At 35.6% G+C, this 18,221-nt stretch overlaps 1 protein-coding gene across 3 annotated transcripts in view; it reads left to right on the forward strand.

Moving 5' to 3' along the window:
• CFI (complement factor I) overlaps positions 1–18,221 on the forward strand; it is a 50,824-nt gene that overhangs the window by 19,936 nt on the left and 12,667 nt on the right. For all 3 annotated transcript variants that reach the window (XM_072755485.1, XM_072755487.1, XM_026017582.2), the window contains 9 exons: positions 548–827; positions 2,756–2,909; positions 4,733–4,905; positions 5,969–6,082; positions 6,182–6,292; positions 11,484–11,507; positions 14,838–14,873; positions 16,929–17,032; positions 17,198–17,301. In XM_072755485.1, the coding sequence (XP_072611586.1) occupies positions 548–827; positions 2,756–2,909; positions 4,733–4,905; positions 5,969–6,082; positions 6,182–6,292; positions 11,484–11,507; positions 14,838–14,873; positions 16,929–17,032; positions 17,198–17,301 (1,100 nt within the window). The remainder of the gene's footprint in view (positions 1–547; positions 828–2,755; positions 2,910–4,732; positions 4,906–5,968; positions 6,083–6,181; positions 6,293–11,483; positions 11,508–14,837; positions 14,874–16,928; positions 17,033–17,197; positions 17,302–18,221) is intronic.

Consider the following 18,221-nt stretch of genomic DNA (forward strand, 5'->3'; position numbering starts at 1 on the left):
GTGTTTCTGTCTTATTGCTTACATATCAAGCCTTTGGAAGACAGAACCCATGTATCTTGGAGAAACTTTACACATAGTAGGAGTTTAACAAATGGCTTTTTTGGTACTAATAAAATTAACCAATTTCATTCATCAATTCATTCCACAAGACTATATTTCACACCAGTTTTGTTACTTCTTAACATGATTTCTTCAAAGGCAGAGTTTTATGTTGGCTTTAGGATAATAATAGCTCCCATTGATTTCATGCCTAGTACCTGTCAACCATTATATGTTTATAATTTCTAATCCTTGCAATAGCCTCGCAAAATAGAAGATGTTACCTCCCATTTTACAGGTGAGGAAACACACATTTTATGAGGGTAAGTAACTTACCCAAGGGCATGTAGTTGTAAATACCCAAGCTTGGACTAGAAGTCAGGTTTGTGATTCTGCAAGCCACCCTATCTGTACTGTGTGATAGGTGAGTCTGTTTTGTTCCTTTCCTTCATGTATAATCATCTTCAAAAAGATTTTGGTTTGTTACTGTTTATTTTGTATTTTACAGCTTTCTTCGCTATCAAACACACCACAAGTGAGTCTGTTAGATGAAAAATGTTTAACTGAAAGATACACACATCTCTCCTGCAATAAAGTCTTCTGCCAACCATGGCAGAAATGCATCGATGGGACCTGTACTTGTAAACTCCCTTATCAGTGCCCAAAGAATGGTACCTCAGTGTGTTCAACTAATGGGAGAAGCTACCCAACTTACTGTCAGCAAAAGAGTTTTGAATGTCTTCGTCCAGGGGCAAAGTTTTTAAATAATGGAACATGCACAGCTGAAGGTAGGAAAAGTCTAGTTGAGTCTATTATGTAAGAAGGAAGTTTTTGCCATCCCTTCTACTAAAAAATAATTTTGCCATGAAATGTTATGATGACAATTCAAAATTCCTTTCTCGGGATCCCTGGGTGGCGCAGCGGTTTGGCGCCTGCCTTTGGCCCGGGGCGTGATCGTGGAGACCCGGGATCGAATCCCACATCGGGCTCCCGGTGCATGGAGCCTGCTTCTCCCTCTGCCTGTGTCTCTGCCTCTCTCTCTCTCTGTGTGACTATCATAAATAAATAAAAATTTAAAAAAAATTTCAAAATTCCTTTCTCAACCCTTGATTGTAATTGCTGTGATAACTAAAGAAATAACATCACCAGAATATAGCCAGCCTTTGAATCCACAGCACAAGGCCCCCAAGGTCAGTGCCTGGTGCCACTCTCTGTTACCCAGCCCTTCAAAATTATCCTTACCCTCATTTCTACTTGGCTAGCAGGACTATCCCCAGAACTATTGAATTGGTTCAGAACCCAGTGAACAAATATTTACATGACATTGATACTGAGATGGAGCTGCACCTCTGGACCTCCAGCTCCAATAATTTCTTCCAGCATCCATCCTACCAGCCCCTACCCCAAGGGAACCCCAATCCTGTTGGCCCTGACCTAAGGGGAACTCAGGCCTCTGCTGACCTAGGCCATGCTCTAACCTGGCCATGCTCTAAAACTTCTAACTTGGTTCATCAAATGAAAGAGCTTGTCTATACTCCATCCAGGTTCCTAATGCAGTGAGGAGGCTGGGATACTGACAGGTAGATCTGTGGAGTGGCTAAAGTTATGAATCTCACTGCCAGATTTAGCTGCAAGCTCCTCTACCCCACCTCAGTTATTGACAAGCTATGTGACTGTCAGATCCCATTTTTCCACATCTGTAAAATATGAATAACACTAGTTCCTAACTCATAAGACCCTCATGAAAACTAAATAAAATCATGTATGTAAAGCTCTTCACACACTGGCACACAAAAAAAGCTCAAGATATTTTAGCTATGACAGCAAACCTTAGGCTATATTCAGATATCAATTATCACAGGCACTGAGTGAATTGATAGAAAAATACTCAAAACATTCTTTAAAAAAAAGATTTATTTATTTATTTATTTATTTATTTATTTATTTGAGAGAGAGAGCACGCAGTGGGGAGGGGAAGAGAGAGAGGGAAAGAGAAACTCAAACAGAGTCTGCATTCAGCACCAAGCCCCACCTGGGGCTCCATCTCAGGACCCCGAGATCATGACCCTGAGCCAAAACCAAGAGTCAAGTGCTCAACCGACTGTGCCACCCAGGCACCCCAAAACATTGTTTTTAAAGGCACCATGCCATAGGTCAGTGCAGTAGCCTAAATATCTGTGTGATGCTGAGTGAAGATGTTGAAGCACTGTGGAGCAGGAAGTAGAGAGCCCCCTATTTCAACCCATCTCTTTTGCCTGTTGGAAGAAGGGAAGAAATAATAGAGATTATTCTGTCAGTGGCAGACTTTTGTTCTCTTGAGGCATTAAATGCCTTAAATATATGAAGATGCATAAAACTTTTTTACATTCTAATTATTTGTTTGGCTTACTTTTAAAAAGAGCACAGACTTGGGAGTGAGATCAATATGATAGCTTCTGATTCCTGGCTTCCCCACTGGAGCGAGCAACTTAACCTCATGTGTAAAAATGGAGGAATTTAGGTTCATCACGTGTAAAAATGGGGATAAATATCAGTGTTTTCTTCACACGGTTGCCTCATAAAATAATTGCCTGCTATTTTCTGTCAAAATCTTCATGGAGTTCATAGTTAATTTGAAATTATGTATTTTGTTATTTTAAAGGCTTTTAATCAAGAGGAGAAAATATAATTGCTTAATATTGCTCATTCTTTTGTTTTGTTTTGTTTTTAATTTTAGGACAATTTGGCATTTCCTTAAAGTATGGAAATACCACTTCAGAGGGAATTGTTGAAGTAAAACTTATACACCAAGATAAGAAAATGTTCATATGTAAAAAATCCTGGAGCATGTTGGAGGCTAATGTGGCCTGTGTTGACCTTGGATTTCAACAGTGAGTGCTTGTGTCAGTGGATTATCTCAGGGTTGGTCTTGTTGTTCCAACTATTAGCTTTTTGATTACCCAGTCTTTCTGCTTTAATTTCCTCATATGTGACCTAAGAATATTAACCACCTGCCTCCTAGCATTGTTATGAAGATTAAATATGTTCATGTTTCACTATTTATTCCTATTCATTTACACTTAGAACATGGCTGAGCACAGAGTACCTGTAGGTTTGTTGAAGTTCCAGAGAGTTGTAAATATGTTCATTACCAATGTGTTGGTTTGTTGCTGCTTCTTGCATCTCTCAACTTTATTCTGAATTCAGGTTCCTTCTTCCTATACCACATCTGCTAGTGGTTCATTAGTGAAAGTATCTTATTAAACTGAGCCACAAGATACTTGTGGTCTTTGACAGTTTGTGACCTACAACCTATGATTCAACCTAATAGGAAAGTCTCTCAGTCTTTGATCTCCCAGTATTTTACTCTTATCATATTTTGTGTGAGCTCATGGACAGACTTCTCTTATTTTAGCCAGTGGGTATTTACCTTCCTTCTTTAAGATCTCGTTGAACCCCTGGTCAGGCTCCCTGCTCAGCAGAGAGTCTGCTTCTCTTTCTCCCTCTGCTCCTCCTCCTCACTTGTGCTCTCTTTCTTTCTTAAATAAATAAATAAATAAATAAATAAATAAATACAGTTTTATTTATTTTTTATTTATAAAAAAGAGCTCATTGAATGCATTTTATCTAGTATTTTAGATAGTTTTAGATTGATTTTTTTTTCAAATTATTTACCTCTGAGATTGCCCCAATGGCTCTCATTTGTTCCCATATTTTGATGCTGTTTGGCACAGTTTTATGACTCTTTCATCATCATTATGGATCCAAAATCATTAAAAATACCTTCCTTATTCTCTTTAATTGTTTTCTTTTTGCCTTTCATTCTAATTTATATGATATTTATATTGTGATTATTGCTTTGTTATTGTTTATATTTTTTACCTGATGCATCTTTCTCAACTTCTTATTTTTAACAGCATTTCCCCCATTTCCTTCTAAAAGAAACAAGAAACAGTTGAATGTTCTGAAAGAACAATTTACTATAACTCATCATCTCTAGTATATTGGGTCATAGAGGTAGCCTCTTACATGCACAAATTCTGAACAAATTGAGAAGTCCAAGCAATGACATACAGATGCCAAAATATCACCTTAATACTGTCAAGGCTGAATTGAGGACATAGTTTAACATAAAAACAAAATGAACCTCCTAGAATTAAATCAACTTAACCTCCCAAAATCTAAGCAACAATGGAACCAACTAGGTAAACCTTACAGCAAGTGAAGCAAGTGAAGCGGTCCCCAAAAGGAAAGATGGAAAAAGTGAACTAACCTTGATTTATAACTCCAAAATTCTCTGATCAATTATTCGTTTCCCTTTCCTTGAACAAAGAGGAATTAAGAGATGGAGAGAGGCCAAGAATGACACCCTCAGGTTGAAAGGAAACATCAGGAGTGTGGAAGAATAATTCCTCCTTAACAAGAAACAGAGAAGAGGAAACTATTATTTGCTGAGTATTTGTCACGCTTGAACTTTGGCTAGTCAATTTAAATTGACTGCTTTAATTAATCTTTCCAAAACTAGCTGAGATTATTATGTTCCCTTTTGCAGGTGAAGATACTGAGGCTCAGAGAATTTAAGCATCTTGTTCAATGTATCATTCATATGTAGAAAATTAGAGGAAATTACTTTAGTTCCTTATCTCCTACACTAAGATTATAAATGCAAGCTACTAATTATTCTACCTTAATGTTTCATTTATTCTATTTGTAGAGGTGCTTTTGACATTCAAAAAATGTTTGAAGTTCCTGAAGATCAACATAAAAATCTCACCGAATGTCTGCAGGTACATTGTCGAGGATTGGAGACAAGTTTGGCTGAATGTACTTTTACTAAGAGAAGAGCTAAATATGTAGCTGGTGTGGTTTGTTATACAGAGAACACAGGTTGGTAGAGTACTTGCCTGAAACTCCAAAACTTCCTTCAAAATTGCTTATTGCACACCAGTCTGTAGTAAATGAACAAAGGATGTATACTCAATTGCAATAATAGGGGCAAAATCATTCTGGGGGGCTTTAAAACCTAAATTGGTGCTTTTCCTCTATTACACCTTTTTGCGTTCAAATATTACTTCTATCCAGGTTCCTCTCTGGGGGCAAAGCTGCTTGACTTCTCTTTGCTTGCTGGAACAGCTGGATTAAAGTTAATACAACAAACATAAGCAACTCAAACATCAGAAGAAACCTCCATATCTTCTTTGAGAGGTCCAGCCTACACACTTCAAAATACCTTTAAAATATTTAAGTGGCCACAGTCTCAAAGCAGTCACTGCCACTTTTTTCCTAAGTCTTAACTAGATTGGAATATTTTAGTCACAAATACGGTTTTAAAAGCTAAAGCCTGGGACACCTGGCTGGCTCAGTGGTTGAGTATCTGCCTTCGGCTCAGGTCGTGATCCCAGGGTCCTAGGATGGAGTCCAGTGTCAGGCTTTCCACAAGGAGCCTGCTTCTCCCTCTGCCTATGTCTCTGCCTCTCTCTGTGTGTCTCTCATGAATAAAAAAATAAAAATCTTAAAAAATAAAAATAGAGGCTGAAGACTTTTTTTGGTGCTAAAAAAATACCATCAAAATGTAAATGGCACTGTTCAAATAAGTTATGAGATGGAAGTGAGGATTCATACAGCAGCAGGAAAGGAATGGGTGAACACCTGTATTTGCCAATGTGAGCAAGGACCTGTGATCCCTGATCGCCATCCCCCAACCTCAAGGAGTACAGACCTCCACAATAAATACTGGTTTTCAGAGATAACAAAAGGGCCTCCATAAACCAACTTTGACATTTGTTTTCCTTTTTAACCATATATATTATGTTGATCCTACCAATACAGTTTATATCATTTTTTACTTGATGCCTGACTTTATCTTAATGTCTCTGTTATTCCAAATGTGATAAAGATGTCACCTACAACTCCATAAATAAATTTCACAAAGATAATTCATAATTTACAGTTTCTGCAGCAAGTGATTCCTTCCATTGTGTGAATGGGAAACAGATTCCTCAAAAGAGGACCTGTAATGGTATCAATGATTGTGGAGACCAGAGTGATGAACTATGCTGTACAGGTAGTAAAAGACTTCCCCCATTGAATTTAGATTCTATCCCATTAAATATTAAGTATGAAAAAAATAAAAATAAAATCTCTACTGTTTATGTTTGTGCAGGATGCCATGGCAAAAGTTTCTTTTGTAAATCTGGTGTTTGTATTCCAAACAAGTATAAGTGCAATGGTGAAGTGGACTGCATTACAGGAGAAGATGAAAATGGTTGTCAAGGTAATTTAAAGTTGTGTGGTTATGTTTTTTCATTACTTGATCTGGGTATTCTGAAACTTCCTTTTAGGTAAATTGTAATTTTAAATGAGTATAGGACAGTGTTAGCAGTAAAAGTACTACTGAATGGGCATTTGAAGAACTATGGAATGTTCTTCTCTCATAATTTATTAAACATATTTTTATTTCAGAACTTTGTATTAGAAAAGCTCCCACATAACAAAACTAGACATTAGTAGAATGAACCAATATGTGCCTATCTCCCAGCTCAAACAGTTATCAATATTTTGCCAGTCTCGTTCAACTTGTTTGAGTATTTTAAAGCACATTTGAGATGCCGTGTCACTTCACCTATATAAATTTCTAATGATACAAACACTTCATATATACACAATATATTTTCATTGGTATACCTAATAATAATTCCCTAACACTGTTTAATAACAGCCCATGTTCAATTTTTTTCCAACCATCTCAAAAATATCTTTTTAAAAAAGATTTTATTTATTTATTTGAGAGAGAGATAGAGAGTGAGTTGGAGGGAGAGAGCTAGAGAATCTGAAGCAGACTCCAAGCTGAGCCCAGAGCCCAGTGGGGGCTCCATTCCATGACTGTGAGATCATGACTTAAGCCAAAACCAAGAAACGTCAGATGCTTAACCAACTGAGCCACCCAGGTGGCCCTCTCAAAATTGTCCTTTTAGAACAATGTGTTTGAATTAAGGTCCAAAATAATCTAACATTGTATTTGATTATTAAGTTTTTAAAGTCTATTTTATTCTTTAAGAGTTACCCACCTGGAAACACAATGGTCCAATATCTTTGGGATACATCAAAAGAAGTTCTAAGAAACAACTTTATACCAATACAGGCCTATCTCAAGAAAGAAGAAAAGACCCAAATAAATAATCTAACATTATACCTAAAAGAGCTAGAAAAGGAAGAACCAAAAAAGCCCAAAGTTCGTAAAAGGGCATTTAAATTTGTAAGGTAAAAATAAAACTGTCACCATTTGCAAATGACATGATACTTTACATCGAAAACTCTAGGGGTACCTGGGTGGCTTAGTCAGTTGGGTATCCAACTCTTGATTTTGGCTCAGGTCATGATCTCATGGTTCATGAGATAGAGCACTACATTAGGCTCCACGCTCAGTGGAGATTCTGTCCCTCTGCCCCTCCTCTCACTTCCTCTCTCTCTCTCCCCCAAAATAATAAATCTTTTTTTTAAAAAAAGAAGAAAACTCTAAAGACTCCACAAAATAAACTATTAGAACCAATAAATGAATTCAGTAAAACTGCAGGATACAAATAAACATTCAGATATCAGTTGTGTTTCTATATACTTGTAACAAATTATTGGAGAAAGAAATTAAAATAACAATCCGATTTATAATTGCACCAAAAGGAATAAAATACCTAGGAATAAATTTAATTAAGGAGATGAAAGATTTGTACCCTGAAAACTATAAGACATTGATGAAAGAAATTGAAAGTGAAACAAATAAATGGAATTATATACCATGTTCATGGCTTTGAAGAACAAATATTTTTTAATGTCCAAACTACCCAAAGTACTCTATAGATTTAACACAATCCCTATCAAAATATCAATAGTATTTTTCATAGAACTAGAGCAAATAATCTTAAAATTTGTGTGGAACCACAAAAGACCCTGGATAGCCAAAATAATCTTGAGAAAGAACAAAGCTGAAGGTATCACAATCGTAGAATTCAAGATATACTACAAAACTATAGTAATCAAAACAGTATAGTACTTGCACAAAAACAGACACATAGATCAATAGAACAGGATAGAAAGTCCACAAATAAATGGATGCTTACATGCTCAATTAATCCACAACAAAGGAGGCAAGAATATATAATCTAGACAAGACATTCTTTTCAATAAATGGTGTTGGGAAAGCTGGAAATGTACATTCAAAGAAATGAAACTGGATCACTTTCTTACACCATACACAAAAATAAACTCAAAATGGATTAAAGACCTAAATGTATGTTGTTTAATTTAACTTAAATAAAAAAATAAAGACCTAAATGTGAGAACTGAAATCATAACACTCCTAAAAGAAAGTATAAGCAGTAATCTCTTGGACACCAGCTTTAGCAACATTTTTCTAGGTATTTCTCCTCAGATGAGGGAAACAAAAGTAAAAATAAACTATCGGGACTACCACAAAATAAAAAGCTTTTGCACAGCAAAGAAAACCATCAACAAAATAAAAAGATGACCTATTGAATGGGAGAAGATGTTTGTAAATGATATATCTGATAAGAGATTAATATCCAAAATACATAAAAATTTATACAACTCAGTACACATGCACACACACACACGCAAAATGATTAATAAATGGGCAGAGGATCTGAATAGATATTTGTCCAAAGAAGACATAAAGATGGCCAACAGACACATGAAAAGATGCTCAACATCTCTAATCATCAGGGAAATGTGAATCAAAACTATAGTAAGATATCACCTCACACCAGTCAGCATGGCTAGTGTCAAAAGGACAAGAAATAACAAGTATTGGTGAAGATGTGGAGAAAAGAGAACCCTTGTGCGCTGTTGATGGTGCACAAAATTGGAGCAGCCACTATGGAAGACAGTATGTAGATTTCTCAAAAAAAAATTATACATATTTGTATATATCTACCATATGATTCAGCAATTCCACTACTGAGCATTTGCCCAAAGAGAACAAGAACACAAATGCAAAAAGGATGTGTGTATCTCTATGTTTTTTGTAGCATGATTTACAATAGCCAAGATATGGAAGCAACCCAAGTGTCCACTGACAAACAAATAAAGAAAATGTCACACACACACACACACACACACACACACACACACACAGAGGCATTTTACTCAAGTCATAAAAAAGAATAACATCTTGCCATTTGCAACAACATGATAAACCTAGAGAATATTATGCTAGGTGAAGTAAGTCAGAGAAATACAAACACCATATTATTTCACTTATATGAAGAATTTAAAAACAAAACAAATGAACCAACCAACAAACAAAAGCAGACATAGATACATAAATACAGAGAACAAACTAGTGGTGGCCAGAGATAAGTGGGGAGAATGGGAGAATTAGTTGAAGGAGATTACGAAGTACAAAATTCCAGTTATAAAATAAGTATGTCAGAGTATGGTCAATGATATTGTAATAATGTTGCATGATGACACACAGTAACCACACTTACTGTGGTCAGCATTGCATAATATGTAGAATTGTTGAATCTTGGGGTCATACACCTGAAACTAATATAACAGTTTCTGTCAACTATACTTCAACTTAAAAAATGTTACCTACCCATCCACTCCCAATTTTTTTCATGCCATTGGTTTTTAGAGAAACTTGGTCATTTGCCTATAGGATGTTCCTTATTCTGGATTTATAGAGATTTGAAAAAAAAAAAAAGAAAACCTCTGATGCTAAAACATATTTACTAGGTGCCTACTCTGTGTCACACAGACTGACTTCTTCCTTACATCAATGCTTTCTGGAGGAAAAATCTCTGGAAATTATTATATTCATTCATTTATTCAATGAATATTTATTAAGTTCTTACTATATATGTGCCAGACCCTATTCTTGAAAAGAGAATCTAATTATTTTTATATTCCAAATGTAATGCCTTATAGATAAGCATTAAATACATGTTGGAGATATATATGGACAAATTAATTGATAATAATTATATTTTGGCAGTGCTTGGTATTATATGACTTTACTGAAGTCTTATTTAATTTCCCATTAACATCAGTTCTTAAATATAAAAACACACTTTTTAGGATTTCAAGTCATATTATTTCTTTTGATTTATATAAGCAGTTCAGCAAAATACTTTATGTTCATTAAAAATAGTTAAAACCTTAATAAGGAGAGAAGAGGAAGAAATTTCAAAGCATTTTTAAGGGAGGAAGACAGTGAATCACAACTCTTGCCAGGATGCTTGACAGTTTTTCCCTCTCAGTTTTATTGAGATAGAATTGACATACAATACTGCATATAAGTTTAAGGTGTATAATATGGTGACTTGGCACACATTCATCGAGAGATGATGACCACAGTAAATTTAGTTAACATCTACTATGCCATACAGTTACCAAAAAATTTTTTCTTTGTGATGAGAACGTTTAGGATTTACTCCCTTAGCAATTTTTAAGCGTACCATATAGCAATGGTAACTATAGTCACTGTGCTGTACATTGTACCTCCAGTGCTTATTTATCAGGAAGTTAGTAGGACAATTCCCCACCCCCCACCCTCTGCCCCTAATAACCACAAATTTGATCTTTTTTTCTCTGAGTTTGCTTTGTTAGATTTTACATATAAGTGACATCATGCAGTATTTGTCTTCCTCTTAAGCTTACAATTTGATTTCACTTTTCAGCATAATAATATTTGGAGTTTCTTCGCCTTCTCCTCTTCAGTCCCTTTTCTCTCCCTCTCCTCCTTCTCCTGATTCAGTTTAAGGTCAAAGAACACAAATTGTTAGCTTATCAGGGAAAAAAAATCCCACTGCTAGCGAGTAACTATGACATAAAGCTGACTTTTAAAAAATCAATTATCTTGAACCCATATCAAAAATACATTTAGTCAACTCTCATTGTTACTTCCATTTACCCTTCTGTGGAGTTAGCATCACCATTTGTATTTCAGTAGTGCTTCTAATTTTTCCCTCTCTAAGCAAGAGCAAATGAGAGCAGAGATGTAAAATAAAAATATTATTATATTCATTGATCTTTCAGCGGACAGATCAGAATCACTACACCAACGGAAGTTTGGAGTGTAAATTGATTTCATGTATCCTGAAAAATCCCACCTTTAATACATATAAGTTTAAAAGAGTCATACATTTTGTATAACTGTATAGTAAATTTGCTGCCCGTATGTGTTCAAATATATTCAAAATATACATTTCTTTTTAATACCCAAGAAAAAATTATTTCCTTGTTGTAGTGAAATTGGTATGTGTTCAAATGCAATATGAAACGTTTGTTATGTGGTATTAAAAATTAAGGAAAGATTACATACTGTGATTCCCTTTTATCTTTGGAAAAATTTTGTTATATTATTTCTGAAATATTAATGATTCATATATATTTTATTCAGGCGAACATTATGTCTTTGCTACAGTGAGTGTTTTGTTTGTTTTTAGGAACTGGACGTTCTGAAATTAAAGGTAAATCCATTTTTATAATAGAAAATTTATTACTCAATTTATTGAGAAAAGGATAAGGTATTGTAATTTCATAATATATGTACAAATAATATGGTATGCATGTTTCTCAAAAATTATTCTTCACTATGGTAAATTTTTGGTTTTTCTACATGTGGTTTTTTTTTTACATGTGGCTCGAGGTAAAAAATTTATTAAATTCTTGGAATATTGCAGAATCAAAATAAAACAAAGCTATTGCTGTCTCCTTTATATAATTTTTAAGATCTATTTATTTTAGAGAGAGAGAGAATAAGAGAGAACTGGGGAAGGGGCAGAGGGAGAGGGAGAGGGAGAGAGAATCTTCAAGCAGACTCCCTGCTGAGTGTGGAGCCTGATGTAGGGCTGGATCTCATGATCCTGAGATGAAATCAAGTCAGATGGTTAACCAACTGAGCCACCCAGCTGCCCCTCTTCTTCTCTTTTAATGTAGTTATTAATTGCACACTATATGACCACGTGTTAGCAATAGCTCACCTTTCACATTAGTATAGGCAACAGAGGCCTTTATCACAGGAAAGTGATAAACTTTCCTTCTCATGCTCATCATCCATAGCCTGCTAACCCAAACCACCCAAAGTGGACATATCTCTGTGTTTCACCTTTGCTGAAAACCCTTATCCTCTTCCTTTACTTTTTCCTCAACCCAAAGCAATTTCTGAGGAAATTGCCAGCACAGTCAAGATAACATCTTTTCATGATAGGTATTGTCTAATTTACTTTTATAAGCCAGTTGTCACCAAATCCTCCACCTCTTAAGGTCACCCTTTATTATTCATAAGAATAAATTGTCTTTATATTTCTTTATATTCATATAAATTTCTTTAATATCCATATGAAATTCACATATTTATTTAATACGTCTTTATTATTCATATAATAGGACTATCAGAAGTTCATGATCCTCCTCAGGATTTTTTAGGATCCCTGGAGGACTTCCATATCCTCAAGATCACCCCTGTTCTAAATGCCTAATCTCAATTATTTCATCACTGTTCCTTGTTTTATTCCATCATTATCCTTTTTCCCCTCCCTCCTTCTTTCCCTTCCTTCCTTCCTAGTTTCAGATCTCCAGTGCACAGAGATGAGTTAATGATACCCTTGTTGCACATGATCAGTGTTGGTCTAGGCTGGGCACCTCACTTGTTTTATTTATTCTCCTTTATTTCAGTTCCTGATTCCCCTTCCCCTTAGGCAACCATTTTCATGTGTATTAAAATGTGTAAAAATAAAATAACATGTGTATGTCATGTTGTTTGTATACATTCTTATCCAATGTGTATTATCTTGTGAGCATACATTTTTATTTCACATAGTATATATAGCATTATAAGATCTCAGATTTCCTTTATTTCTTTTTACAAAGCATTCAAGTTTTAAAGATCTGTCCATGTTGCTATGTGTCCATCTAATCTGTTGCCTCTAGCTTGCTGCATAAAACACTCCGTGGTGTTCCTCTTCCACAATTTACTCCCTACTTTCCCAGTAATGGACTCTCAGCCCTCAGTCACACTATGGTGAATGTTCTCTTCTTCAGGATGTATGGGAGAATTTCTTCAAGACGACGAGCTGGGCAAAAATTGTTGGTTCTCAGGGTATTCATCTACCTAATTTGGCTAACTATTGCCTACATGTTCTTTGGCAGAGCTATACCAGTTCTTACCTCTACCACCAATAATGCAGGAGGGTTCTCCTCAACCCCACTAACATTGAGTATTACCCACCTTTCTAATTTTGCGAGTCTCATACTGTCAGTCAAATGGCATTGTTTATTAATTTGCATTTTTATAATAATGAATGGTTTGAGTTTCTCTTCATACTAGCTTTTGAGTTTTCACCTTCTTTTCTCCCCTGTATCCTTTTGCCAGTTCATATCTTTTCTTAATTTCATGTTGCAGTTGAAGTCTTGTTGATTTGCATTCTAGATGTTTATTCATTTTCAGTTTTAGACATTGCCAATACCTTTTTCCATTCTATCACCAATTGATTAACTCTATCCATAGTGAGCTTTGTTGAATAGAAATCTTAATCTTTATGTAATCAAAGTCATTGACTGTTTTTATTGTGGCTTGTGCTTTTGGAGCTTTGTGATGTTCTTCAAATATCCAGTACACCTCAGCTACACTGAACATTCTGCATCTTTTTTTTTTTGTTGATCATTTAATATGAACATTTAAGTGGTCTCTTTGATTCATAAGGGTGCTTTTGTGAAAGTTTCTGAGCAGAACCTCTCTCTGCCCCAGAAAATAATCTAGGCATGTGGATATGTATATATCTCTCCCAAAAAGAACTTGGAAAATCCAGAGACAAGACACATGATTGCTGTAGCCAAGTAACGTTGCCCTTCTGAGCTGTGCCATTCACAGCCACATCCTCAACCAAGACAAAAAACATGGTGGTAGGAATTTGCCTTTGGACCCCTAGGTCAAAGAAATTATGATCCTATCCTCTGAAATGTTCTAGGATGGCAAAGTGATGATGGAATCATCCCATATAACTTCAAGCAAATGTCTAAGGAAGAGGAGAGAATCTTTTGTTGGTTTGTTTCATTTTTGACTTCTAATATCCTTAATGCCTAATATTATCAATGCCTAATACAACATCTTTGTTTGCAGGACTCCTGTAAGAGGTGTCTTATTATGTACAAAATGAGAGGAGCCTTTATGATGTCAGCTCAGTACTCTTTCACTCAGTGTTAGTAACTATTCACTACTTTATATAAGGACTTGGTGAATCAGAGTTGAAAAAGAAACTTTACTTCTCTTACCCAAGCATTGTGCCTTCTCTAAATGCAGAAAACCACAGCACTATAGGTCTCACCATTCACTTGTACCAACAGACACCTTTAGTTGGTACTTGCAAAATTTCTGCCTAGTTCATCATGAGCCTTCACAATTACCTACCTAGTATAGAAAGGAAATGAGATAGTGTGCTCTTAGGATTTGTACTGTCCTTTTTAAACAGAGGACAGGTTTTTGGGTGCCTGGCTGGCTCAGTGGGTTAAGTATCCAACTCTTGATTTTAGCTCAAGTCATGATCTCAGGGAGGTGAAATCAAGCCCCAAGTCTGTGGAGCCTGCTTAAGATTCTCTCTCCCTCTGCCCTTCCCCTACTCATGTGTGCCCACACATGCGCATGCACACCCAAGCCCGCATTCTTTCTCATTCTCTCTCAAATAAATAAATAGAGGACAGGTTTTAAGACAGAAAATTATGATCAAAATTTAAATAATTTTAATTATTTAATTTTTTTATAAACACAATCATAAACATTGGAACTTTTTGTTTTATTATAGAAGAAACAGAATATTTGACTGCTAATATGGATGCAGGTAAGTTAACATTATTCTCTTTTACTACCGATTCCCTGGTTTAAGTCTGCATTTTAATGTTGTGTATGTATGGATGTATGTATGAATGTGTGTACCTGTAATTGATTCAAGCAACAATTACCTTTGCTATCAATATAAATAGAAAAAATAGCATTACTCTTCTGCTTATCACTATCAAGAAAAACAAACATAAATGTTTCTTGGGAACTACTTTTAAAAATGGATTAATTCACAAAGCTAATTTTGAAGTGAATACAATATTTTTGACCTACATAAAGTTTTATTTGATGTGAGCTTTGTCACATCAGTTGTGTCAAAAACAACCAGTTTTTGAGCACAACCCATGACATACATTTTGAAATAGATTTTACTTGAACTTAGTTGTTCTTTTGCAATATTTTAAACTGTGATAAAACACGATAAAATAGGTCTCTGAAGATCCATATCCTGGCCAGTTGTACACTGAAAGCCAAATTAAATTAAAGTATTAATTAGAAGTATTAAAATTAAAGTATTAAGCCCCTAAGGAGACAGTAATTAATAAGAGCTTTTGAGTCAGACAAATTTGTGTTACATCCTGACTTATTTATTTATTAACTGCATAACCTCAGGTGAATAACTTAACCTCAAATACAATTTGGGAATAAAATAACTCCCTGTTTTAGAAGAATTTAAGCTGAAGACTCTCTTCTAAATGCCAGGCCCCAAAATTAATTAACAATGTTTTTTCATCAGACAATGAGTGAAAGATTTAGATCTTGAAGATATAGATATCAGTCTGAAGAAATTTTTCAACAACAAGGTGCTTTATTTTATACTCAACATAGCACTGGTTTTCAGATAGTGCCTGAGCTGCTTCCACAATCCTCAGTAGACGAGGTCTTTATTCTTTTAAAGTTCTAAAAGCCACACCTGGGTGGCTCAATGGTTGAGCAGCTGTCTTTGGCTCAGGGTGCAATCCTGGAGTCGCTGGATTGAGTCCCACATTGGGCTCCCCATAGGAAACCTGCTTCTGCCTCTGCCTTTGTCTTTGCCTCTCTGTGTCTCATGAATAAATAAAATCTTTAAAAGTAAAATAAAGGTCTAAGCACAAATTTAAAACTTACCATCACACTCTTTCCCCCACCCCCATTCTTGGAATGGGTGGGACAAAAACACAAACAGAAAACTATCCATCTTCACTCACAACTACTTTCCCTGAAGGAGCTACCTCCTTCAAAGCAATTGACATTGATATTCATTTTCCTTTCTAATTTGGGGCTAATAAGCAAGTTCATAAAAGTATTTGTGATATGGTAAAATATATAGAAAGAATAAGGAAAACATCATATATTTTTATTTTCTTCTTTTTTGTGTGAATTCTTTTGCCAGTTCACTTCTTAAGCTTTGCTCTGCCATGTGTCTCTGTGACAAGTGTGCCACAGCTAAATGCTCACAAAGGAAGGAAATATTATCACATGTCAAGTGACAAAAAAAATACCCTCTAGCCCATTGATCCTGGATTGTCTATGGGTCCCCGGCACATTACTTCTCAGGGTTAATATGATGGTTAGATGAGATAAACTACATGCAAAGTATTTAGCATGGGGACTGATGCAGAAAGTGCTCAAACCTTAACATCATTAATGTTAATATTATTGAAAAGAATTCCATAGGAACAGCCTCTACAAAGTAAAAACTATGGAAGTGAGAAGATATAAGTGCCCATGTTTTCAGCTCATTCTGAAAATTTCTGAATGAGACCCTCATCTTAAGTATGCCTGGCCATGTGATATCTCTTATCTATCTGCCAAAGACTGATAAATGTTTAACCCTTCAGCTAACCTCTTTCTGCCACCAGTGTGCCTTTAGGCAGAACTTCAGAGAATCAAGCCAATTTTCGTATTAAGCCAGAATTTTTAAACAAGGCAAATAGTACTTGTTAGTATATAAAATAATTTATTAATCAATTCAGCCTGTTTCATTTTAGCAATGACTTTGCTGTTTTTGTGGCATAGACAATAAGGAAGTAATGTGTTCAAAATTATAATGATATAATCTCTCTCTTTCTTGAAGAAAGAAAACGGATAAAGTCACTTCTCCCTAAACTATTCTGTGGAGTTAAAAACAACGTGCTCAGTCGAAGGAAACGAGTCGTGGGAGGAAAGGCAGCAATAATGGTAAAACTGTTACTCCCCAGGAGCAGTCCAAGTTTGAAAAACAAAGAAAGGTGGGGAAGATATGTAATGTTAAGAGACTGGGACTCTTGCAAAGGACTTATCTTAGGGCCATCTGTCTATCACTGTTTGGTAGAATGGCAGTAACCACACTAATGTCTCTTACAGGGAGACTTCCCGTGGCAGGTGGCAATTAAGGAAAATGAGAAAATCAAATGTGGAGGAATTTATATCGGAGGGTGTTGGATTCTAACAGCTGCACACTGTGTCAGGTAAAAAATGTCTTCAAACAGATTTTGGATTCCCTGAAATAATCAAAGTGGGTAATAGAGATTGTGGCAGATGATAGATAAAAACATGTGACAAATTCCACTCTATTAACAGCTAAATCCCCTCCAATATTCATGATCGGAACCCCAGAGGCCATTGTCCCAGAACCTACTGTGTTCTTCCCCCCAGACCAAATTATGATCCCAGATGGCAAGGTCAGATCAAACCCATAGGTACCAAGGCATGTTTTTTGGCTCATTTGCATGATGGGAAGTAGATACTACCTATGTTTTGTAGAGTTACACCAAATTGTCGAGAAGAATTTATGACTGAAAGGTTTATAAAGAGGTAATACTAACTTGGCATTTCTCACCCCACTTCAACAAGGATGTTGTTTAAAGAGCTGCATGCGTTTAAAGGCTTCAAATGTATACATCTTTTTTGCCCCTTCCATGTACCCTTAAATGTATTTGATATGTGTTCCAGACAGTAAAGGAACTGTTCAAAGTTCTGTACTAATTGTCTCACATGCTGTTCCAGCACTGGCTTGCTCATTTTCTGCATGCGTGCATCACTGACATCTCTTCTTATTCTCATAAAGAGACCAATCATATGGGATGAGAGCTCCACTTATGACCTTACTTAAACTTAATTACCTCTTTAAAGACTATCTCCAGGACACCTGTGTGGCTCAGTTGGTTAAATATCTTTTGTGGACTAACACATGATGTACAGTATGGAAGTTCCTCAAAAAATTAAAAAATAGAACCACTATGCAATCTAGCTCTTCTGCTTCCAGTATTTACCCAAAGAAAATGAAAACGAATTTAAAGGTGTCTATGTGTACATAAATGGATAAAGATGTATGTATACAATAGGATATTACTTAACCATAAAAAAAGAATGAGATCTTGTCATTAGC

This window comes from Vulpes vulpes, chromosome 4 (genome assembly GCF_048418805.1).
Source record: "Vulpes vulpes isolate BD-2025 chromosome 4, VulVul3, whole genome shotgun sequence".
Taxonomy (NCBI): Eukaryota; Metazoa; Chordata; class Mammalia; order Carnivora; family Canidae; genus Vulpes; species Vulpes vulpes.